Raw genomic sequence first — 25,485 nt, 5'->3', positions numbered from 1 at the left:
GCACCCAGCTGGCTCCCGGGGCCGCATCCATGCACCCAGCTGGCTCTCGGGGCCGCATCCATGCACCCAGCTGGCTCTCGGGGCCGCATCCATGCACCCAGCTGGCTCCCGAGGCCGCATCCATGCACCCAGCTGGCTCCCGAGGCCGCATCCATGCACCCAGCTGGCTCCCAGGGCCGCCTCCATGCACCAAGCTGGCTCCCGGGGCCGCATCCATGCACCCAGCTGGCTCCCGGGGCCGCATCCATGCACCCAGCTGGCTCCCGGGGCCGCATCCATGCACCCAGCTGGCTCCCGGGGCCGCATCCATGCACCCAGCTGGCTCTCGGGGCCGCATCCATGCACCCAGCTGGCTCTCGGGGCCGCATCCATGCACCCAGCTGGCTCTCGGGGCCGCATCCATGCACCCAGCTGGCTCTCGGGGCCGCATCCATGCACCAAGCTGGCTCCCGGGGCCGCATCCATGCACCAAGCTGGCTCCCGGGGCCGCATCCATGCACCAAGCTGGCTCCCGGGGCCGCATCCATGCACCCAGCTGGCTCCCGAGGCCGCATCCATGCACCCAGCTGGCTCCCGAGGCCGCATCCATGCACGCAGCTGGCTCCCGGGGCCGCATCCATGCACCCAGCTGGCTCCCAGGGCCGCCTCCATGCACCAAGCTGGCTCCCGGGGCCGCATCCATGCACCCAGCTGGCTCCCGAGGCCGCATCCATGCTGGCTCCCAGGGCCGCATCCATGCACCCAGCTGCCTCCCGGGGCCGCATCCATGCACCCAGCTGCCTCCCGGGGCCGCATCCATGCACCCAGCTGCCTCCCGGGGCCGCATCCATGCACCCAGCTGCCTCCCGGGGCCGCATCCATGCACCCAAGCTGGCTCCCAGGGCCGCACCCATGCACCCAGCTGGCATCGAGCAGCTACACTTATTCTCCACATTACATACATATATCCAAGTATGTACTTGAGGGCCAGAAAATGGACCCACTTTGCAGCTCACACATTCCCATGAGGTATGCCCCAAGTATGCCAAGTCAGGACGAAGTACACATTGTGCATTGTCTAGCAGCTTGGCACTCCCAGAGCGCCCCATACCCGTCACTAGTGGCATCCAGCACTTAATAGCATGGCAAGTGGAAGCGAGAAGCTGGAAATGCAGAAGTAGAAATAATCTGGCCAAGTCTTTGATTTGTTGGCCCCCCATATATGCAGCCCCCTCCCACGCCGCAGTGTCTATTACAGTCTCCTGCATGCAGTGTCATGCATCAGGGCGGTACGGCGGAGAGACAATGGCGCGGCCGCCGCCTGAGCGAGCACAGCAGGTGCCGAATTGTAGCTGCAACAAAGGATTAAGACTTCTGAAAGCTCGAGTGCTGGAAATAGAACAGGTCCACGTCGGGGGCTGCACTTGGGGGCTTAGCCCAAAAATGACCAGAAAGGTCCCGACTGAATGCAGATATTTGGGAATACAATCCTAGCTGCCCCATAAGATTAGGGGGTCCGGCTGACGAGGAGGGCGGCTGCAGCTCTCACCCCATAAGATGAGGGGGTCCGGCTGACGAGGAGGGCGGCTGCAGCTCTCACCCTATAAGATGAGGGGGTCCGGCTGACGATGAGGGCGGCTGCAGCTCCCACCCCATAAGATGAGGGGGTCCGACTGATGAAGAGGGCGGCTGCAGCTCCCACCCCATAAGATGAGGGGGTCCGACTGACGAGGAGGGCGGCTGCAGCTCTCACCCTATAAGATGAGGGGGTCCGGCTGACAAGGAGGGTGGCTGCAGCTCCCACCCCGTAAGATGAGGGGGTTCAGCTGACGAGGAGGGCGGCTGCAGCTCCCACCCCATAAGATGAGGGGGTCCGACTGATGAGGAGGGCGGCTGCAGCTCCCACCCCATAAGATGAGGGGGTCCGACTGACGAGGAGGGCGGCTGCAGCTCCCACCCCATAAGATGAGGGGGTCCGGCTGACGAGGAGGGCGGCTGCAGCTCCCACCCCATAAGATGAGGGGGTCCGGCTGACGAGGAGGGCGGCTGCAGCTCCCACCCCATAAGATGAGGGGGTCCGGCTGACGAGGAGGGCGGCTGCAGCTTCCACCCCATATGATGAGGGGGTCCGGCTGATGAGGAGGGCGGCTGCAGCTCCCACCCTATAAGATGAGGGGTCCGGCTGATGAAGAGGGCGGCTGCAGCTCCCACCCCGTAAGATGAGGGGGTCCGGCTGACGAGGAGGGCGGCTGCAGCTCCCACCCTATAAGATGAGGGGGTCCGGCTGATGAAGAGGGCGGCTGCAGCTCCCACCCCATATGATGAGGGGGTCCGACTGATGAAGAGGGCGGCTGCAGCTCCCACCCCGTAAGATGAGGGGGCTGGCTGACGAGGAGGGCGGCTGCAGCTCTCACCCCATAAGATGAGGGGGTCCGGCTGACGAGGAGGGCGGCTGCAGCTCCCACCCCATAAGATGAGGGGGTCCGGCTGATGAGGAGGGCGGCTGCAGCTCCCACCCCATAAGATGAGGGGGTCCGACTGATGAAGAGGGCGGCTGCAGCTCCCACCCCGTAAGATGAGGGGGTCCAGCTGACGAGGAGGGCGGCTGCAGCTCCCACCCCATAAGATGAGGGGGTCCGGCTGACGAGGAGGGCGGCTGCAGCTCCCACCCCATAAGATGAGGGGGTCCGACTGATGAGGAGGGCGGCTGCAGCTCCCACCCCATAAAATGAGGGGGTCCGACTGCCGAGGAGGGCGGCTGCAGCTCCCACCCCATGAGATGAGGGGGTCCGACTGATGAAGAGGGCGGCTGCAGCTCCCACCCCATAAGATGAGGGGGTCCGGCTGACGAGGAGGGCGGCTGCAGCTCCCACCCCGTAAGATGAGGGGGTCCGACTGACGAAGAGGGCGGCTGGAGCTCCCACCCCATAAGATGAGGGGGTCCGACTGACGAAGAGGGCGGCTGGAGCTCCCACCCCGTAAGATGAGGGGGTCCGGCTGATGAGGAGGGCGGCTGCAGCTCCCACCCCGTAAGATGAGGGGGTCCGGCTGATGAGGAGGGCGGCTGCAGCTCCCACCCCGTAAGATGAGGGGGTCCGGCTGACGAGGAGGGCGGCTGCAGCTCCCACCCCGTAAGATGAGGGGGTCCGGCTGACGAGGAGGGCGGCTGCAGCTCCCACCCTATAAGATGAGGGGGTCCGACTGACGAGGAGGGCGGCTGCAGCTCCCACCCCATAAGATGAGGGGGTCAGGCTGACGAGGAGGGCGGCTGCAGCTCCCACCCCATAAGATGAGGGGGTCAGGCTGACGAGGAGGGCGGCTGCAGCTCCCACCCTATAAGATGAGGGGGTCCGGCTGACGAGCAGGGCGGCTGCAGCTCCCACCCCATATGATGAGGGGGTCCGGCTGACGAGGAGGGCGGCTGCAGCTCCCACCCCATAAGATGAGGGGGTCTGGCTGATGAGGAGGGCGGCTGCAGCTTCCACCCCATATGATGAGGGGGTCCGGCTGATGAAGAGGGCGGCTGCAGCTCTCACCCCATAAGATGAGGGGGTCCGGCTGACAAGGAGGGCGGCTGCAGCTCCCACCCCATATGATGAGGGGGTCCGGCTCCCATCGGGGCATCCTCCAGCTTTAACAATGACCAATTCACAAAGTAAAGGGGTCCACGAGAAGATAAGCGGCGCCCCACGGACGGCCCGCAGCTCCGTGTCACCTGAGTGGATGCGCTGCGGTCCCACCAATTATTGCGCAATGTGGGAACCTGGCGACAACCAATATGGCCGAACACTCTGCTCTTAAGGTTAAGAGGGTAAGTCCCTGCATCGGGCCGCCTTACATGACTACACAACCAGGTTCTCTATGCAGCCACCACATTTATTTGAGTCTTGCCCGACAGGGGTGTGTCTTCATGGGAAAGGGGTGTGTCTTCATGGGAAAGGGGCGTGGGCTAAATGCTACACTGGCATAAAGAAAGCAAAATAATAGGTGGTATACAATGAGACAGAAGTGTGTAAAGATGCTCCACATTTATCATCCAGCACAATCTACTGTGAGAAAGCCCATTTTAAAGGGGGTATCCAGTTGTAATTATGGATGGCCCATCAGCAGGATCGGCCGTCCACAGTAGATCAGTGGAGGCCTGCTGCCAGGGCACCCACCAATCAGCTGTCTGCTTGGCCATGTTTTCATACACTGAGCTGATTGCTGCAGGAAGCAGACAGCTCCATTCTCACTGCAGTGGCCAGGATTGGTATTGCAGGCCTAACTTCACTGAAGTGAATGGGAACTTGGGTTGTGATACCAATCCTGGCCACTGCAGTGAGAATGGAGCTGTCTGCTTCCTGCAGCAATCAGCGCAGTGTATGAAAGCATGGCCAAGCAAACAGCTGATCATCCGGGGTCCGAGGTGGCGGACCCCCATGGAGCCCTTATTGCTGGCCGAGAGGCCACCAGTAGTTTACAACTGGACAACCCCTGTAACACTTTCTGGTATAGGTTTGCACCACTAGGCCAGTTTCACAAGGCATTAGCATGATGGCGACAGGTCATATGGTAAGTCCTGCAGTTGGGTCGGCACGAGATGCAGCCATACGATGTGAATCTGGCCTTAGACGTGCGCCAATGTCCTGTATGGCGTATATTCAGGCGCTGTACTCGCAGCATTACCAAGTGCTGCTGACTACAAAGTCCCCCGTTACTGGGATACGGCGCGGTCTGCGTCTGGTGTATACTTATATGGGCACCTCCAACACGGCGCCGCAGCATGGGAGTCCGAGAAATGGCGGCGGCCGCGGGGGCGATGCATTTACACCACGGGAGTCACATGTAAACCCGCCACGTGTCCCTGTAGAGTCAGACATGCGTCAGATCAGCAGTGTGAACTCGGCCAAGAGTGGCGCAATCTGCTGCGGAATCTCTTTGTTGTTTGGGGGGAGGGGAGTTCTGGTCTAAGAATATGGATTCTGCCTGATCTTAGCCCAAGAATATAACGGGGATTGTCGCTGCGCGAACCGTCATCACGGATCTGTACCTCAGGAAGCGTTACGGGGCCGCCATCAGGAGCGCTCGGCAGCCGATGCCGCTAATCTAGGCGGCTCCACCACCGGCAGATGATGCGGAGGCTTTATTAACGCGTCTTTAAATACCAAAAGCCAACAGGTTGGTTGCTAAGCAACAAGAACGAAAGATAAATATCAGAAAGGAGCGAGAAGTCTGCAAAATAGCATTTTCTTTTTTACCAAACAATTGATAGAACCCGAGAAAACCGCCGGCGGCCGACCGGAGCGCTGCGCTGTACCCGGACAACATAGCCGAAATCACCCGCCGCCGCCGGCCGGAGCGCTGTGCTGTACCTGGACAACATAGCCAAGATCACCCGCCGACGACCGGAGCGCTGCGCTGTACCCGGACAACATAGCCAAGATCACCCGCCGCCGACCGGAGCGCTGCGCTGTACTTGGACAACATAGCCAAAATCACCCGCCGACCGGAGCGCTGCGCTGTACCTGGACAACATAGCCAAGATCACCCGCCGCCGACCGGAGCGCTGCGCTGTACCCGGACAACATAGCCAAAATCACCCACCGCTGACCGGAGCGCTGCGCTGTACCCGGACAACATAGCCAAGATCACCCCCCCGCTGCCGACCGGAGCGCTGCGCTGTACCTGGACAACACAGCCAAAATCACCCGCCGCCGCCGGCCGGAGCGCTGCGCTGTACCTGGACAACATAGCCAAAATCACCCGCCGCCGACCGGAGCGCTGCGCTGTACCCGGACAACATAGCCAAGATCACCCCCCCCCCCCCCGCCGAGCGGAGCGCTGCGCTGTACCTGGACAACATAGCCAAAATCACCCCCCCCGCCGACCGGAGCGCTGCGCTGTACCTGGACAACATAGCCAAAATCACCCCCCGCCGACCGGAGCGCTGCGCTGTACCTGGACAACATAGCCAAGATCACCCCCCGCCGACCGGAGCGCTGCGCTGTACCTGGACAACATAGCCAAGATCACCCGCCGCCGACCGGAGCGCTGCGCTGTACCCGGACAACATAGCCAAGATCACCCGCCGCCGACCGGAGCGCTGCGCTGTACCCGGACAACATAGCCAAGATCACCCCCCCGCTGCCGACCGGAGCGCTGCGCTGTACCTGGACAACACAGCCAAAATCACCCCCCGCCGACCGGAGCGCTGCGCTGTACCTGGACAACATAGCCAAAATCACCCACCGCCGACCGGAGCGCTGCGCTGTACCTGGACAACATAGCCAAAATCACCGGCCGCCGACCGGAGCGCTGCGCTGTACCCGGACAACATAGCCAAGATCACCCCCCCCCCCCCCGCCGAGCGGAGCGCTGCGCTGTACCTGGACAACATAGCCAAAATCACCCCCCCCGCCGACCGGAGCGCTGCGCTGTACCTGGACAACATAGCCGAAATCACCCGCCGCCGCCGGCCGGAGCGCTGTGCTGTACCTGGACAACATAGCCAAGATCACCCGCCGCCGACCGGAGCGCTGCGCTGTACCTGGACAACATAGCCAAAATCACCCGCCGACCGGAGCGCTGCGCTGTACCTGGACAACATAGCCAAGATCACCCGCCGCCGACCGGAGCGCTGCGCTGTACCCGGACAACATAGCCAAGATCACCCGCCGCCGACCGGAGCGCTGCGCTGTACCCGGACAACATAGCCAAAATCACCCACCGCTGACCGGAGCGCTGCGCTGTACCCGGACAACATAGCCAAGATCACCCCCCCGCTGCCGACCGGAGCGCTGCGCTGTACCTGGACAACACAGCCAAAATCACCCGCCGCCGCCGGCCGGAGCGCTGCGCTGTACCTGGACAACATAGCCAAAATCACCCGCCGCCGACCGGAGCGCTGCGCTGTACCTGGACAACATAGCCAAAATCACCGGCCGCCGACCGGAGCGCTGCGCTGTACCCGGACAACATAGCCAAGATCACCCCCCCCCCCCCGCCGAGCGGAGCGCTGCGCTGTACCTGGACAACATAGCCAAAATCACCCCCCCCCCCGACCGGAGCACTGCGCTGTACCTGGACAACATAGCCAAAATCACCCCCCCCCGCCGACCGGAGCGCTGCGCTGTACCTGGACAACATAGCCAAAATCACCCCCCGCCGACCGGAGCGCTGCGCTGTACCTGGACAACATAGCCAAGATCACCCCCCGCCGACCGGAGCGCTGCGCTGTACCTGGACAACATAGCCAAGATCACCCGCCGCCGACCGGAGCGCTGCGCTGTACCCGGACAACATAGCCAAGATCACCCGCCGCCGACCGGAGCGCTGCGCTGTACCCGGACAACATAGCCAAGATCACCCCCCCGCTGCCGACCGGAGCGCTGCGCTGTACCTGGACAACACAGCCAAAATCACCCCCCGCCGACCGGAGCGCTGCGCTGTACCTGGACAACATAGCCAAAATCACCCGCCGCCGACCGGAGCGCTGCGCTGTACCTGGACAACATAGCCAAAATCACCGGCCGCCGACCGGAGCGCTGCGCTGTACCCGGACAACATAGCCAAGATCACCCCCCCCCCCCCGCCGAGCGGAGCGCTGCGCTGTACCTGGACAACATAGCCAAAATCACCGGCCGCCGACCGGAGCGCTGCGCTGTACCCGGACAACATAGCCAAGATCACCCCCCCCCCCCCCGCCGACCGGAGCGCTGCGCTGTACCTGGACAACATAGCCAAAATCACCCCCCGCCGACCGGAGCGCTGCGCTGTACCTGGACAACATAGCCAAGATCACCCCCCGCCGACCGGAGCGCTGCGCTGTACCTGGACAACATAGCCAAGATCACCCGCCGCCGACCGGAGCGCTGCGCTGTACCCGGACAACATAGCCAAGATCACCCGCCGCCGACCGGAGCGCTGCGCTGTACCCGGACAACATAGCCAAGATCACCCCCCCGCTGCCGACCGGAGCGCTGCGCTGTACCTGGACAACACAGCCAAAATCACCCCCCGCCGACCGGAGCGCTGCGCTGTACCTGGACAACATAGCCAAAATCACCCGCCGCCGACCGGAGCGCTGCGCTGTACCTGGACAACATAGCCAAAATCACCGGCCGCCGACCGGAGCGCTGCGCTGTACCCGGACAACATAGCCAAGATCACCCCCCCCCCCCCGCCGAGCGGAGCGCTGCGCTGTACCTGGACAACATAGCCAAAATCACCGGCCGCCGACCGGAGCGCTGCGCTGTACCCGGACAACATAGCCAAGATCACCCCCCCCCCCCCCGCCGACCGGAGCGCTGCGCTGTACCTGGACAACATAGCCAAAATCACCCCCCGCCGACCGGAGCGCTGCGCTGTACCTGGACAACATAGCCAAGATCACCCCCCGCCGACCGGAGCGCTGCGCTGTACCTGGACAACATAGCCAAGATCACCCGCCGCCGACCGGAGCGCTGCGCTGTACCCGGACAACATAGCCAAGATCACCCGCCGCCGACCGGAGCGCTGCGCTGTACCCGGACAACATAGCCAAGATCACCCCCCCGCTGCCGACCGGAGCGCTGCGCTGTACCTGGACAACACAGCCAAAATCACCCCCCGCCGACCGGAGCGCTGCGCTGTACCTGGACAACATAGCCAAAATCACCCGCCGCCGACCGGAGCGCTGCGCTGTACCTGGACAACATAGCCAAAATCACCGGCCGCCGACCGGAGCGCTGCGCTGTACCCGGACAACATAGCCAAGATCACCCCCCCCCCCCCCGCCGAGCGGAGCGCTGCGCTGTACCTGGACAACATAGCCAAAATCACCGGCCGCCGACCGGAGCGCTGCGCTGTACCCGGACAACATAGCCAAGATCACCCCCCCCCCCCCGCCGACCGGAGCGCTGCGCTGTACCTGGACAACATAGCCAAAATCACCCCCCGCCGACCGGAGCGCTGCGCTGTACCTGGACAACATAGCCAAGATCACCCCCCCGCTGCCGACCGGAGCGCTGCGCTGTACCTGGACAACACAGCCAAAATCACCCCCCCCGCCGACCGGAGCGCTGCGCTGTACCTGGACAACATAGCCAAAATCACCCACCGCCGACCGGAGCGCTGCGCTGTACCTGGACAACAGAGCCAAGATCACCCCCCGCCGACCGGAGCGCTGCGCTGTACCTGGACAACATAGCCAAGATCACCCGCCGCCGACCGGAGCGCTGCGCTGTACCCGGACAACATAGCCAAGATCACCCGCCGCCGACCGGAGCGCTGCGCTGTACCCGGACAACATAGCCAAGATCACCCCCCCGCTGCCGACCGGAGCGCTGCGCTGTACCTGGACAACATAGCCAAGATCACCCCCCGCCGACCGGAGCGCTGCGCTGTACCTGGACAACATAGCCAAGATCACCCCCCGCCGACCGGAGCGCTGCGCTGTACCTGGACAACATAGCCAAGATCACCCCCCGCCGACCGGAGCGCTGCGCTGTACCCGGACAACATAGCCAAGATCACCCGCCGCCGACCGGAGCGCTGCGCTGTACCCGGACAACATAGCCAAGATCACCCCCCCGCTGCCGACCGGAGCGCTGCGCTGTACCTGGACAACATAGCCAAGATCACCCCCCGCCGACCGGAGCGCTGCACTGTACCTGGACAACATAGCCAAAATCACCCCCCGCCGCCGACCGGAGCGCTGCGCTGTACCTGGACAACATAGCCAAAACCACCCACCGCCGACCGGAACGCTGCGCTGTACCTGGACAACATAGCCAAAATCACCCGCCGCCGACCGGAGCGCTGCGCTGTACCTGGACAACATAGCCAAAACCACCCGCCGCCGACCGGAGCGCTGCGCTGTACCTGGACAACACAGCCAAAATCACCCCCCGCCGACCGGAGCGCTGCGCTGTACCCGGACAACATAGCCAAGATCACCCGCCGCCGACCGGAGCGCTGCGCTGTACCTGGACAACATAGCCAAAATCACCCGCCGCCGACCGGAGCGCTGCGCTGTACCTGGACAACATAGCCAAAATCACCGGCCGCCGACCGGAGCGCTGCGCTGTACCTGGACAACATAGCCAAGATCACCCCCCCCCCCCGCCGAGCGGAGCGCTGCGCTGTACCTGGACAACATAGCCAAAATCACCCCCCCCCCCCGCCGACCGGAGCGCTGCGCTGTACCTGGACAACATAGCCAAAATCACCCACCGCCGACCGGAGCGCTGCGCTGTACCTGGACAACATAGCCAAGATCACCCCCCGCCGACCGGAGCGCTGCGCTGTACCTGTACAACATAGCCAAAATCACCCGCCGCCGACCGGAGCGCTGCGCTGTACCCGGACAACATAGCCAAAATCACCCCCCGCCGACCGGAACGCTGCGCTGTACCTGGACAACATGGCCAAAATCACCCCCCGCCGCCGACCGGAGCGCTGCGCTGTACCTGGACAACATAGCCAAAACCACCCCCCGCCGACCGGAGCGCTGCGCTGTACCTGGACAACATAGCCAAAATCACCCGCCGCCGACCGGAGCGCTGCGCTGTACCTGGACAACATAGCCAAAACCACCCGCCGCCGACCGGAGCGCTGCGCTGTACCTGGACAACACAGCCAAAATCACCCCCCGCCGACCGGAGCGCTGCGCTGTACCTGGACAACATAGCCAAAATCACCCGCCGCCGACCGGAGCGCTGCGCTGTACCTGGACAACATAGCCAAAATCACCGGCCGCCGACCGGAGCGCTGCGCTGTACCCGGACAACATAGCCAAGATCACCCCCCCCCCCCCCGCCAAGCGGAGCGCTGCGCTGTACCTGGACAACATAGCCAAAATCACCCCCCCCCGCCGACCGGAGCGCTGCGCTGTACCTGGACAACATAGCCAAAATCACCCACCGCCGACCGGAGTGCTGCGCTGTACCTGGACAACATAGCCAAGATCACCCCCCGCCGACCGGAGCGCTGCGCTGTACCTGGACAACATAGCCAAAATCACCCGCCGCCGACCGGAGCGCTGCGCTGTACCCGGACAACATAGCCAAAATCACCCCCCGCCGACCGGAGCGCTGCGCTGTACCTGGACAACATAGCCAAAATCACCCCCCGCCGACCGGAGCGCTGCGCTGTACCTGGACAACATAGCCAAGATCACCCCCCGCCGACCGGAGCGCTGCGCTGTACCCGGACAACATAGCCAAGATCACCCCCCGCCGACCGGAGCGCTGCGCTGTACCTGGACAACATAGCCAAGATCACCCCCCGCCGACCGGAGCGCTGCGCTGTACCTGGACAACATAGCCAAAATCACCCGCCGCCGACCGGAGCGCTGCGCTGTACCCGGACAACATAGCCAAAATCACCCACCGCCGACCGGAGCGCTGCGCTGTACCTGGACAACATAGCCAAAATCACCCGCCGCCGACCGGAGCGCTGCGCTGTACCCGGACAACATAGCCAAGATCACCCCCCGCCGACCGGAGCGCTGCGCTGTACCTGGACAACATAGCCAAGATCACCCCCCGCCGACCGGAGCGCTGCGCTGTACCTGGACAACATAGCCAAGATCACCCGCCGCCGCCGACCGGAGAGCTGCGCTGTACCTGGACAACATAGCCAAAATCACCCGCCGCCGACCGGAGCGCTGCGCTGTACCCGGACAACATAGCCAAGATCACCCGCCGCCGACCGGAGCGCTGCGCTGTACCCGGACAACATAGCCAAAATCACCCCCCGCCGACCGGAGCGCTGCGCTGTACCTGGACAACATAGCCAAAATCACCCGCCGGCGACCGGAGCGCTGCGCTGTACCTGGACAACATAGCCAAAATCACCCCCCGCCGACCGGAGCGCTGCGCTGTACCTGGACAACATAGCCAAAATCACCCCCCCGCCGACGCCCGGAGCGCTGCGCTGTACCTGGACAACATAGCCAAAATCACCCCCCCCGCCGACGCCCGGAGCGCTGCGCTGTACCTGGACAACATAGCCAAAATCACCCCCCCGCCACCGACCGGAGCGCTGCGCTGTACCCGGACAACATAGCCAAAATCACCCCCCCCCCCCCGCTGCCGACCGGAGCGCTGCGCTGTACCTGGACAACATAGCCAAAATCACCCCCCGCCACCGACCGGAGCGCTGCGCTGTACCTGGACAACATAGCCAAAATCACCCGCCGCCGACCGGAGCGCTGCGCTGTACCTGGACAACATAGCCAAAATCACCCACCGCCGACCGGAACGCTGCGCTGTACCCGGACAACATAGCCAAGATCATCCGCCGCCGACCGGAGCGCTGCGCTGTACCTGGACAACATAGCCAAGATCACCCGCCGCCGACCGGAGCGCTGCGCTGTACCTGGACAACATAGCCAAAATCACCCACCGCCGACCGGAACGCTGCGCTGTACCCGGACAACATAGCCAAAATCACCCCCCCGCCGCCGACCGGAGCGCTGCGCTGTACCTGGACAACATGGCCAAAATCACCCGCCGCCGACCGGAGCGCTGTACCTGGACAACATGGCCAAAATCACCCGCCGCCGACCGGAGCGCTGCGCTGTACCTGGACAACATAGCCAAAATCACCCCCCGCCACCGACCGGAGCGCTGCGCTGTACCCGGACAACATAGCCGAAATCACCCCCCCGCCACCGACCGGAGCGCTGCGCTGTACCTGGACAACATAGCCAAAATCACCCCCCGCCGACCGGAGCGCTGCGCTGTACCTGGACAACATAGCCAAAATCACCCCCCGCCGACCGAAGCGCTGCGCTGTACCCGGACAACATAGCCAAGATCACCCGCCGCCGACCGGAGTGCTGCGCTGTACCCGGACAACATAGCCAAGATCACCCGCCGCCGACCGGAGCGCTGCGCTGTACCTGGACAACATAGCCAAAATCACCCGCCGCCGACCGGAGCGCTGCGCTGTACCTGGACAACATAGCCAAGATCACCCGCCGCCGACCGGAGCGCTGCGCTGTACCCGGACAACATAGCCAAGATCACCCGCCGCCGACCGGAGCGCTGCGCTGTACCCGGACAACATAGCCAAGATCACCCGCCGCCGACCGGAGCGCTGCGCTGTACCTGGACAACATAGCCAAAATCACCCGCTGCCGCCAACCGGAGCGCTGCGCTGTACCCGGACAACATAGCCAAGATCACCCGCCGCCGACCGGAGCGCTGCGCTGTACCTGGACAACATAGCCAAAATCACCCCCCCCCGCTGCCGACCGGAGAGCTGCGCTGTACCCGGACAACATAGCCAAAATCACCCCCCCACTGCCGACCGGAGCGCTGCGCTGTACCCGGACAACATAGCCAAGATCACCCGCCGCCGACCGGAGCGCTGCGCTGTACCTGGACAACATAGCCAAAACCACCCGCCGCCAACCGGAGCGCTGCGCTGTACCCGGACAACATAGCCAAAATCACCCCCCCCCGCTGCCGACCGGAGAGCTGCGCTGTACCCGGACAACATAGCCAAAATCACCCCCCCACTGCCGACCGGAGCGCTGCGCTGTACCTGGACAACATAGCCAAAATCACCTCCCGCCACCGACCGGAGCGCTGCGCTGTACCCGGACAACATAACCAAGATCACCCGCCGCCGACCGGAGCGCTGCGCTGTACCTGGACAACATAGCCAAGATCACCCCCGCCGCCGACCGGAGCGCTGCGCTGTACCTGGACAACATAGCCAAAACCACCCGCCGCCAACCGGAGCGCTGTGCTGTACCTGGACAACATAGCCAAAACCACCCCCCGCCGCCGACCGGAGCGCTGCGCTGTACCCGGACAACATAACCAAGATCACCCGCCGCTGACCGAAGCGCTGCGCTGTACCTGGACAACATAGCCAAAACCACCCGCCGCCAACCGGAGCGCTGCGCTGTACCCGGACAACATAGCCAAAATCACCCCCCCGCTGCCGACCGGAGCGCTGCGCTGTACCCGGACAACATAGCCAAAATCACCCGCCGCCGACCGGAGCGCTGCGCTGTACCCGGACAACATAGCCAAAATCACCCCCCGCCACCGACCGAAGCGCTGCGCTGTACCTGGACAACATAGCCAAAATCACCCCCCGCCACCGACCGGAGCGCTGCGCTGTACCCGGACAACATAACCAAGATCACCCGCCGCCGACCGGAGCGCTGCGCTGTACCTGGACAACATAGCCAAAACCACCCGCCGCCAACCGGAGCGCTGTACTGTACCTGGACAACATAGCCAAAACCACCCCCCGCCGCCGACCGGAGCGCTGCGCTGTACCCGGACAACATAACCAAGATCACCCGCCGCCGACCGGAGCGCTGCGCTGTACCTGGACAACATAGCCAAAACCACCCCCCGCCGCCAACCGGAGCGCTGCGCTGTACCTGGACAACATAGCCAAAACCACCACCCCCCCCGCCGACCGGAGCGCTGCGCTGTACCCGGACAACATAACCAAGATCACCCGCCGCCGACCGGAGCGCTGCGCTGGACCCGGACAACATAGCCAAAACCACCCGCCGCCAACCGGAGCGCTGTACTGTACCTGGACAACATAGCCAAAACCACCCCCCGCCGCCGACCGGAGCGCTGCGCTGTACCCGGACAACATAACCAAGATCACCCGCCGCCGACCGGAGCGCTGCGCTGTACCTGGACAACATAGCCAAAACCACCCCCCGCCGCCAACCGGAGCGCTGCGCTGTACCTGGACAACATAGCCAAAACCACCCCCCCCCGCCGACCGGAGCGCTGCGCTGTACCCGGACAACATAACCAAAAATCACCCGCCGCCAACCGGAGCGCTGTACTGTACCTGGACAACATAGCCAAAACCACCCCCCGCCGCCGACCGGAGCGCTGCGCTGTACCCGGACAACATAACCAAGATCACCCGCCGCCGACCGGAGCGCTGCGCTGTACCTGGACAACATAGCCAAAACCACCCCCCGCCGCCAACCGGAGCGCTGCGCTGTACCTGGACAACATAGCCAAAACCACCCCCCCCCGCCGACCGGAGCGCTGCGCTGTACCCGGACAACATAACCAAAAATCACCCGCCGCCGACCGGAGCGCTGCGCTGTACCCGGACAACATAGCCAAAATCACCCGCCGCCAACCGGAGCGCTGCGCTGTACCCGGACAACATAGCCAAAATCACCCGCCGCCCCCCCCCCCCCCCCCCCGCCGACCGGAGCGCTGCGCTGTACCTGGACAACATAGCCAAAATCACACCCCGCCACCGACCGGAGCGCTGCGCTGTACCTGGACAACATAGCCAAAATCACCCGCCGCCGACCGGAGCGCTGCGCTGTACCTGGACAACATAGCCAAAATCACCCGCCGCCGACCGGAGCGCTGCGCTGTACCCGGACAACATAGCAAAGATCACCCACCGCCAGAGAGATAAAGACGCTGCAAAGAGCCGTAAAGTGATAGCGAGTCACAAGGGTCGGCGCAGTCACGTATCAGCAGCCGCAAGCTACTAATCACCAACACATGCAGACATCGGATGAACGGCCACCATTTATGGACGCCGACAACCCCGACAAAAGCCGGTAGGACAGCCATGCACTGAGCCTGCTCTCAACGGTCACCGACTGGTCTTATGTGACAGCCAAGCTGCAGATCACTGTATTAACCTAAAGTCATGCTTCTGTGCTGCCACTAGGGGTCTCCCCTCATTCGCTACCCAATGCCTGGTGTCAAGGGAGGTCCATCTCTAGTAACTGAGATAACAAGAACATGAAGTGAGGAAGACTCATGCTGCCCATAGACATCTAAGGGGGGTGAAAGGGATCTGCTGGATAGAGAGGCCAACAGCTAAACGTATACTGTGTTATAGCCCCTGAAATCACATCTCCACTGCTCAGTACATCTCTAGTATCCACCAGAAGAATGCTATGTCTCTATGTGTTACAGTTGGAGAGAAGAACAAGCTCTGCTCCCTCCATGCGCAGTGTATATATGGCATCGCAGGAACAGTCTCCACCCACCAGCTTGTGGTGAGAGCAGTATACAAGCCATACAATGGCCGTATACTGTGTGGCTCCACAATGGTGAGCTTTGAAGATTCCCCCTTCATTAACAATGTACAAATGAAATCTGCATACAATATTTAGGTACTTTACTTCAGCATGGTTGTAGAGGATGCAGAGGGCACCCTGGTGGTAAGCGGGTAGGCAGGGCATTGGGGGAGCACCATTACTATCACACAGAGCTAATCAGTTAAGTCACATGTCTGACAATGGGCAACCAGCACTGCATGCAAATCCAGGACTACGAAAACATGGCTGCTTATCACCAAGAGTAATGCCACACCTCTTCACAGGTTGTGTCTGGTATTGCAGCTCAGCTACACTGAAGTGAATGGGAATGAACTGCAATACCACACACAACCTGCGGACAGGTGTGGCGCTGTTTATGGAAGAAAGCAACCATGTTTTTCTAGTCATAGAACACTCTTACTGTTAAAAGAAGAATTACACGGATCTCATTCTCTTCTCCCCATGGCTGGTGAGATTGGTTTCATCTTCAATAATTAAAGGGGTTTTCGGGGACTAAGAAAAAAAATCTAATAGATAGGAAATGTTATTTTTAACAGAGCAGCCCTAGTCCCCTCCATAAATGGCATCGCTCTCAAGCACAGGAGCCTCAATCTTCACCAATCCAAACCCAGACGATGTGCCATTTATTGTGCATGTCACTGCTCAGCCAATCACTTCTCAACCATACCTCCACGAATGGCAAAAGAGCACTGCAGCTTCTTCAGGGGTCAGGGTGGCAGCCCCCCGGCTGGTGGGGGTCACTGACATTTATGGGGCAGAGAAGGCTTTTTACACCATTTCCTGCCCATTATGCAGACTTCTGCGGTAACCTGGACGAGCCTGAAGTAACTAAAAGGTGCTTCTACAAGAATCGCCCCAACAATCGCTCAAATGAGTAATTATGGGCGACTGCCAGCCCGTGTCCCCCGGCCCGAGAGGGCAAGACGCTGCCCAGCAATTACTAGTAGATCCATTGCAGCTCACTGAAAGGGAGCGACTACCGAGCGGCTTCACTCAGGCAGTCTCTGATGGATGCGGGCGGCCGGAAGAGACCTCCAGCTGCTCCGTCTCCATTCTCTGACCGTTGCGCCGCAGTGACAGTTGCTGGTACGGTTGCACTCAACTTTGGATGGACGGCAGTGATCCTTAGCGTTAATGCTTGGTCAAATGAGTCCCTCAACAATAAGTGATCAGCTGCAATCACTGCGGAAACTCACCGCAAAGCGTACAATGTCCCTGCAGTGCCTCTACAGGCAAAGAGGGGCATTACACAGTTCTCATTGAAATCAGTGTAATGTATAGACATAGCAGGTCCTCCACAACAAAAGAAGCTTTGTGTAGCCACTAAATTAAGGTCCTGCTGCCCCCCCCCCCCCCCCCCCCCCCATCAGCTTGAACTTTTTTAATAGCACATAAAAAAAAACTTGAAAGAACTCCACTGGGGACGGGCGGCTCTAAGACCTCACACCCACGGGCACCTGAAGAGATCTCCGTGTGCACATCCTTTGCGCTTCTACATCAAGGTTCATTTTGATGCACCATTTTTTCTCTATGGTCTTTAGCGGTCCTCCCACCGGGCGCCCGCCGGGGTTTATGGAACATCTCAATGACGAGCAGCCAGACTTACCTTGCTTCATTACAACTACAGCAACAAGAGGCCAGCCCCGGTGGGCAGAGGAGGAAGACGAGCCCCAAAGCAGAGGCCGCCAGCAGTAATATTAGTGTCACCGACTGTTTAAATGAGTTCAGCCGACAGAAGTAATAAAGCGCGGTGCGGGAGGCGCGGAGGTGATCCGGCGGGTCACTTGGAGAAACTAGTTATTTCCCTAAAGGGATTTGGTTCAATATTTATTCAATTTATAAAAGTGCATTAGTGGCCGGCGTCCCGCGGCTGTCAGAGATCGCCAGCAATATAACCGGATTACTTCCACCTACCTGGGGTTACTCTTTAGAGTGTTCACCAAAAACTCATGGAGGTCTATGCCGGTGGAATCCGTGTATTCCTGACTGGAATCTGCAAGAAGAATGGAGAGAAATTATGGGAGCGGGGCAGAGCCCGGAGCAGGGCAGAGCCCGGAGCAGGGAGCGGGGGCAGAGCCCGGAGCAGGGGGCGGGGGCAGAGCCCGGGGCAGGGGGCGGGGGCAGAGCCCGGGGCAGGGGGCGGGGGCAGAGCCCGGGGCAGGGGGCGGGGGCAGAGCCCGGGGCAGGGGGCGGGGGCAGAGCCCGGGGCAGGGGGCGGGGCAGAGCCCGGGGCAGGGGGCGGAGCAGACCCCCGAGTGGGGAAGAGCCCGGAGCAGGGGGCGGGGCAGAGCCCGGAGCAGGGGGCGGGGCAGAGCCCGGAGCAGGGGGCGGGGCAGAGCCCGGAGCAGGGGGCGGGGCAGAGCCCGGAGCAGGCGGCGGGGCAGAGCCCGGAGCAGGCGGCGGGGCAGAGCCCGGAGCAGGCGGCGGGGCAGAGCCCGGAGCAGGCGGCGGGGCAGAGCCCGGAGCAGGCGGCGGGGCAGAGCCCGGAGCAGGCAGCGGGGCAGAGCCGGAGCAGGCAGCGGGGGCCCAGAGCGGGGCAGAGCCGGAGCAGGCAGCGGGGCCCAGAGCGGGGCAGAGCCGGAGCAGGGAGCAGAGCTCAGAGCGGGCAAAGCCGGAGCAGGGAGCAGAGCTCAGAGCGGGCAAAGCCGGAGCAGGGAGCAGAGCTCAGAGCGGGCAAAGCTGGAGCAGGGAGCAGAGCTCAGAGCGGGGCCGGAACAGGACAGAGCTGGAGCAAGGCTGGAGCAGGGAGCGGAGCAGAGCCTGGAGTGGGGCAGAGCCGGAGCAGGGAGCGAAGCCCAGAGCTGGGAAGGGGGCAGAGCCGGAGCAGGCAGCGGGGCGCAGAGCGGGGCAGAGCCGGAGCAGGGAGCGAGGCTCAGAGCGGGGAAGGGGGCAGAGCGGGAGCAGGCAGCGGGGTCCAGAGCAGGGCAGAGCCGGAGCAGGGAGTGGGGAAGGGGGCAGAGCCGGAGCAGGCAGCAGGGCCCAGAGCGGGGCAGAGCCGGAGCAGGGAGCAGAGCTCAGAGCGGGCAGAGCTGGAGCAGGGAGCGGAGCTCAGAGCGGGCAGAGCTGGAGCAGGGAGCGGAGCTCAGAGCGGGCAGAGCTGGAGCAGGGAGCGGAGCCCAGAGCGGGGCCGGAACAGGACAGAGCCGGAGCAAGGCTGGAGCAGGGAGCAGAGCAGAGCCCGGAGTGGGGCAGAGCTGGAGCAGGGAGCGAAGCCCACAGCTGGGAAGGGGGCAGAGCCGGAGCAGGCAGCGGGGCCCAGAGCGGGAGCAGGCAGCGGGGCCCAGAGCGGGAGCAGGCAGCGGGGCCCAGAGCGGGAGCAGGCAGCGGGGCCCAGAGCGGAGCTTAGAGCGGGCAGAGCTGGAGCAGGGAGCGGAGCCCAGAGCGGGGCCGGAACAGGACAGAGCTGGAGCAAGGCTGGAGCAGGGAGCGGAGCAGAGCCCGGAGTAGGGCAGAGTCGGAGCAGGGAGCGAAGCCCAGAGCGGGGCAGAGCCAGAGCAGGGAGCGGGGCCCAGAGCGGGGCAGAGCCAGAGCAGGGAGCGGGGCAGAGCCGGAGCAGGGAGCGTGGGCCCAGAGCGGGGCAGAGCCGGAGCAGGGAGCGTGGGCCCAGAGCGGGGAGCGGGGCAGAGCCAGAGCAGGCAGCGGGGCCCAGAGCGGGGAGCGGGGCAGAGCCGGAGCAGGGAGCGGAGCCCAGAGCGGGGCCGCAACAGGACAGAGCTGGAGCAAGGCTGGAGCGGGGAGCGGAGCAGAGCCCGGAGTGGGGCCGAAGCGGGGCAGAGCCAGAGTGGGGCTCAGAGCAGGGCAGAGCCAGAGCAGGGAGCAGAGCTCAGAGCGGAGCCCAGAGTGGGGCAGAGCCAGAGCGGCGCCGCGGGGCAAGTCTAAGCTTTTATTTCACAACCTGCCTTAGACATGTGGCGGATGGAATCTGATGGCCTTCTTTTAGTAACACTACTGATATATTTCTCTGGTTCAGTCACTGGGCTGGTGATACACAAACTACAGATTGGATTTCTGCCTACTTGCGTCTGTCTCACTATATCAAGATCCGTGCACTCGCCATCTACATGCCCCTTAGTCTGGATGCCATTGCCACCCTTGCACTCCATAGTTTTGCCAATTCTGACAGATATCAGGACCGTTTAGCCCCCATAATCTGTTGCATTGTCACTATTACCCATGGAGAAAGTATAAACTCCTTTGTACAAGGGGTTAAAAAGACCATTTGCCACGCTCATAGCAAGTCTTCTCTAGCATGAAGGTTCGTACTCCTCATGCAGATGCCAATCCTAAGCAATTTACAGCAGGACTTTATAAGGAGTCTTCACAGTTAGCAGGTTTACTTTTCAGCCTTCTGTGTGCAGTTTTGTACAATGTTCTTAAAGGGGAAGTAACTTTTCAGACAACTTCTGCCCATTCTTTGGCTTGTGTTAGTCATCATTTCTGTAATAAACTTGCATTAAACATTTTGTTGCTTTACTGCTGTAAATTATGTTTCAGGTGGCTGCCACTAGGGGTCTCCCTTGCAGCTCTTCTGCACTCAGAGGCTGCAGGCTAACAGATCTGCAGACACTTTGATTATGATCTCCACAATTTCTGCCTCTCCTGGGGGTCGGTGCACCTACACGCACACATATTCTATTGGGTTTACTCACAATTTGGCCAGTATGCCTGGGATAGCAGAGGTGTAAGAGTTCAAGTCCTGCCTGCCTGCTGATTGGACCACAGGTGGTGCAATGGAGCATGGGAAGTCAGTGCACGGATGTGCAGGGCAGTGACCTACTGGCAGAGTGCTAGGCTTGCTACATGCCCTCTGCATGAAATTGGATTGGAGACAGCAAAGCAACAAAAAAATTGTGAAAGAGCACCTTCAGATCAGAACCGACAGACATGAAGTAGGGAGCACCTTGCTGACCACTCAGGTACGCGGTCTGGGTGCTGGCCACCATTAGCGGGGCCTCCAACCGCATCCAGTAAGATTCCACCGCTCAGACGTTCAGGTCGTTTTCACAAGAACTTTATGTAGCTAATAAAACTGAAAACTTTACAGAAGGAGATTCTGAAGAGCCGCCAGGTAAAAGGAGCGAGCGTCTCCCCAGAGCGGCGGCCGCAGAGCACAAACCTCGAGAAAGCATTTTGCGTGTGGACTTTTCATTCCCTTTTTCCTTTTCGGCTTCATCTTTGCACGGTTGATCCTCTTTTCCCGGGGATGGTACGAGCTGGATGGACAGCGGCTCCTGCAGGGCTGGGATGGGCTCCTTAAAAATAAACAGAACTCTAGATCTAGTAGACGTTGGCACACGGCGCACCAGGATGGCATGAAGTGAACGTCTCGTCCTACATGCTTAATTAGCCGAGTCTGATTGGTGTTCTGAAACCAGTACATCGCCCAGTTGGTTGTTCTGCATGGAGAAACTGGCGACAAAAGCCATTTCCCACATGCGGACGAGTCTATGGCAGGAGGCAATCACCGCTGCATAAGGGGCACAACAGTCACTGACCGCAGGCAGGGGGAGGGGGGGGTTACCACGTATTCAAGTCTCATTATTTAATATGAGTCTCCAACACAAATAGACAAATAGTGGTAAACTTTGCACATTTTGGCAACACGCAATTAAAGCGGCCTCTTATGGCAGCTACATAAAATCAAACTAAGACCACTTGTCAGTGAGTATGTATGTGAGTGCTTCTCATGCCCTGCCCCTGATAAGGTCATCACTCCGCCCCCTGGTGATGCTATCAAAGCTCCTACAACATACATAAAACACAGAGCCTGACCGAAAGAAGAACAACCCAGTTAGGGCTCTTGGAAGGGGAGGACAAACATAACAAAGCGAGAATACAACTAAGCCGTTATCATCTCTGACACAACTCAGCGGTCCTGACAGAAGACACCGACCTACCGCCACCACAGAGATTCGGCGGGCTGAAGGACCTGTGGTGATGTCACTGCTGTGGGAGGGGCCAAGCTGTGTTTGTCTTGTGTGGGAATCAAGATGGATGTAGCAGAGCTGTGTGTGTGATGCGTGTGAATCAGGATGTAGCAGAGCTCTAATGTGCGTGAGATGTGTGGGGATCATAATGGAGGTACCATGTAGCAAAGCTGTGTGGCGAATTGCACCACCAAAAACACTGGTACTAGAATTTCCTAATAATTACTAGTATTGGTACATGGATTTGCTGCTTGTTCCAATCTATAAAGGGGATTCTGGGCACAGATTAACAATTTAAAATCTCATATCCATCTTCCCAATAAGTCATGGGAGAGGCTCGCTGTACCCACTCTGCTTTCTTCATTTTCACATGACATCTTGCTTAAAAAACATCTCCACTTCCTCTGACATCTTGTCCGCATTCGCTACTTCCTCCCTTGCCCATAGTCGCCGACATCCTGTGAGCAGTGCATGCCGGGAGGACAGGGGCGCTGTAATGCTGATGTTCAGCTCAGAGTTCCGGACGGTTTGTCTGCTTCAGCAGTCTTCGTCTAGAACTCTCAATGAGAAGTTGGTGCTGGTAAGTTGCAGGACCCGCGAGCTGGGGGCGGAGCTACAGTGGTCTGTAAACAAGCTCTATGCATGCTGGGAATTGTAGGAAACAGTGGGTTGGTTGTGTTTACTGCGGAACTGTGCATGTAAACACAGCGTCAGATCGGCGGCTGCCCGGGACGAAGAAGGGGTCCGGTGCGGCAGGTTACACGTGTTGGCTGCCGCTTCTTAGCTGTACCAACTAGATTTCAGCATTTTTAGAATTTCCATTTTGTGCCCAGAATGCCCCTTTAAGGCCAAAACGTGATTGTTCTCAGTAAGAGAAAGTCATTTGGTGGACCTTTTAATGGCGAACAAGCAGAGATGTTGAGCGAGCTTCCCGCACTACTTGGGGTCCTTCCTCAGACAAACCCTCATGCAGAACCCCAAGTCGGCTGGCGAGGCGCCGTATATCTTTATCTACAGGATGACTTTGGTTCTCTTACCGAGAACAGTCACATGACAACTTCCACAGCCGGCATTAAATCATCAGCAATTGTGAAAACAATCAAAAACTAAAACCGACGTATAAAACATAAAATATAGAGGCGTCCAGAGACATCCGGACAGCGCCACCGCGATACCCTACAGAGACATCCGTACAGCGCCACCGCGATACCGTACAGAGACATCCGGACAGCGCCACCGCGATACCGTACAGAGACATCCGAACAGCGCCACCGCGATACCGTACAGAGACATCCGGACAGCAACACCTCGATACCGTACAGAGACATCCGGACAGCGTCACCGCGATACCATACAGAGACATCCGGACAGCGCCACCGCGATACCGTACAGAGACATCCGGACAGCGTCACCGTGATACCGTACAGAGACATCCGGACAGCGTCACCGCGATACCGTACAGAGACATCCGGACAGCGCCACCGCGATACCGTACAGAGACATCCGAACAGCGCCACCGCGATACCGTACAGAGACATCCGGACAGCGTCACCGCGATACCACACAGAGACATCCGGACAGCGCCACCGCGATACCATACAGAGACATCCGGACAGCGTCACCGCGATACCGTACAGAGACATCCGGACAGCGTCACCGTGATACCGTACAGAGACATCCGGACAGCGTCACCGCGATACCGTACAGAGACATCCGGACAGCGCCACCGCGATACCGTACAGAGACATCCGGACAGCGTCACCGCGATACCACACAGAGACATCCGGACAGCGCCACCGCGATACCATACAGAGACATCCGGACAGAGCCACCGCGATACCATACAGAGACATCCGGACAGCGCCACCGCGATGCCGTACAGAGACATCCGGACAGCGCCACCGCGATACCGTACAGAGACATCCGGACAGCGTCACCGCGATACCGTACAGAGACATCCGGACAGCGTCACCGCGATACCGTACAGAGACATCCGGACAGCGTCACCGCGATACCGTACAGAGACATCCGGACAGCGTCACCGCGATACCGTACAGAGACATCCGGACAGCGTCACCGCGATACCGTACAGAGACATCCGGACAGCACCACCGCGATACCATACAGAGACATCCGGACAGCGTCACCGCGATACCGTACAGTAACATCCGGACAGCGTCACCGCGATACCGTACAGAGACATCCGGACAGCGATACCGTACAGAGACATCCGGACAGTGCCACCGCGATACCGTACAGAGACATCCGGACAGCGTCACCGCGATACCATACAGTAACATCCGGACAGCGTCACCGCGATACCGTACAGAGACATCCGGACAGCGATACCGTACAGAGACATCCGGACAGTGCCACCGCGATACCGTACAGAGACATCCGGACAGCACCACCTCGATACCGTACAGAGACATCCGGACAGCGCCACCGCGATACCGTACAGAGACATCTGGACAGCACCACCGCGATACCGTACAGAGACATCCAGACAGCGCCACCGCGATACCGTACAGAGACATCCGGACAGCGTCACCGCGATACCGTACAGAGACATCCGGACAGCGTCACCGCGATACCGTACAGAGACATCCGGACAGCGATACCATACAGAGACATCCAGACAGCGCCACCGCGATACCGTACAGAGACATCCGGACAGCGTCACCGCGATACCATACAGTAACATCCGGACAGCGATACCGTACAGAGACATCCGGACAGCATCACCGCGATACCGTACAGAGACATCCGGACAGCGTCACCGCGATACCGTACAGAGACATCCGGACAGCGCCACCGCGATACCGTACAGAGACATCCGGACAGCGTCACCGCGATACCGTACAGAGACATCCGGACAGCGTCACCGCGATACCGTACAGAGACATCCGGACAGCGATACCATACAGAGACATCCAGACAGCGCCACCGCGATACCGTACAGAGACATCCGGACAGCGTCACCGCGATACCGTACAGAGACATCCGGACAGCGTCACCGCGATACCGTACAGAGACATCCGGACAGCGTCACCGCGATACCGTACAGAGACATCCGGACAGCGCCACCGCGATACCGTACAGAGACATCCAGACAGCGCCACCGCGATACCGTACAGAGACATCCAGACAGCGCCACCGCGATACCGTACAGAGACATCCGGACAGCGTCACCGCGATACCGTACAGAGACATCCGGACAGCGTCACCGCGATACCGTACAGAGACATCCGGACAGCGATACCATACAGAGACATCCAGACAGCGCCACCGCGATACCGTACAGAGACATCCGGACAGCGTCACCGCGATACCATACAGTAACATCCGGACAGCGATACCGTACAGAGACATCCGGACAGCGTCACCGCGATACCGTACAGAGACATCCGGACAGCGTCACCGCGATACCGTACAGAGACATCCGGACAGCGTCACCGCGATACCGTACAGAGACATCCGGACAGCGCCACCGCGATACCGTACAGAGACATCCGGACAGCGCCA

At 60.8% G+C, this 25,485-nt stretch overlaps 1 protein-coding gene across 9 annotated transcripts in view; it reads right to left on the bottom strand.

The window, feature by feature from the left end:
- R3HDM1 (R3H domain containing 1) overlaps nt 1-25,485 on the bottom strand; it is a 194,419-nt gene that overhangs the window by 72,568 nt on the left and 96,366 nt on the right. For all 9 annotated transcript variants that reach the window (XR_010786309.1, XM_066575155.1, XM_066575148.1 and 6 more), the window contains 2 exons: nt 21,150-21,285; nt 17,948-18,026 (listed from right to left, as the gene is read on the bottom strand). Coding sequence is in view for 8 of the 9 variants with exons in the window: in XM_066575155.1 (XP_066431252.1) it covers nt 17,948-18,026; nt 21,150-21,285 (215 nt within the window). In the remaining variant the exon portion in view is untranslated. The remainder of the gene's footprint in view (nt 1-17,947; nt 18,027-21,149; nt 21,286-25,485) is intronic.

Source organism: Eleutherodactylus coqui, chromosome 8, assembly GCF_035609145.1.
Source record: "Eleutherodactylus coqui strain aEleCoq1 chromosome 8, aEleCoq1.hap1, whole genome shotgun sequence".
Taxonomy (NCBI): Eukaryota; Metazoa; Chordata; class Amphibia; order Anura; family Eleutherodactylidae; genus Eleutherodactylus; species Eleutherodactylus coqui.
This window is presented reverse-complemented; position numbering and strand designations above follow the sequence as displayed.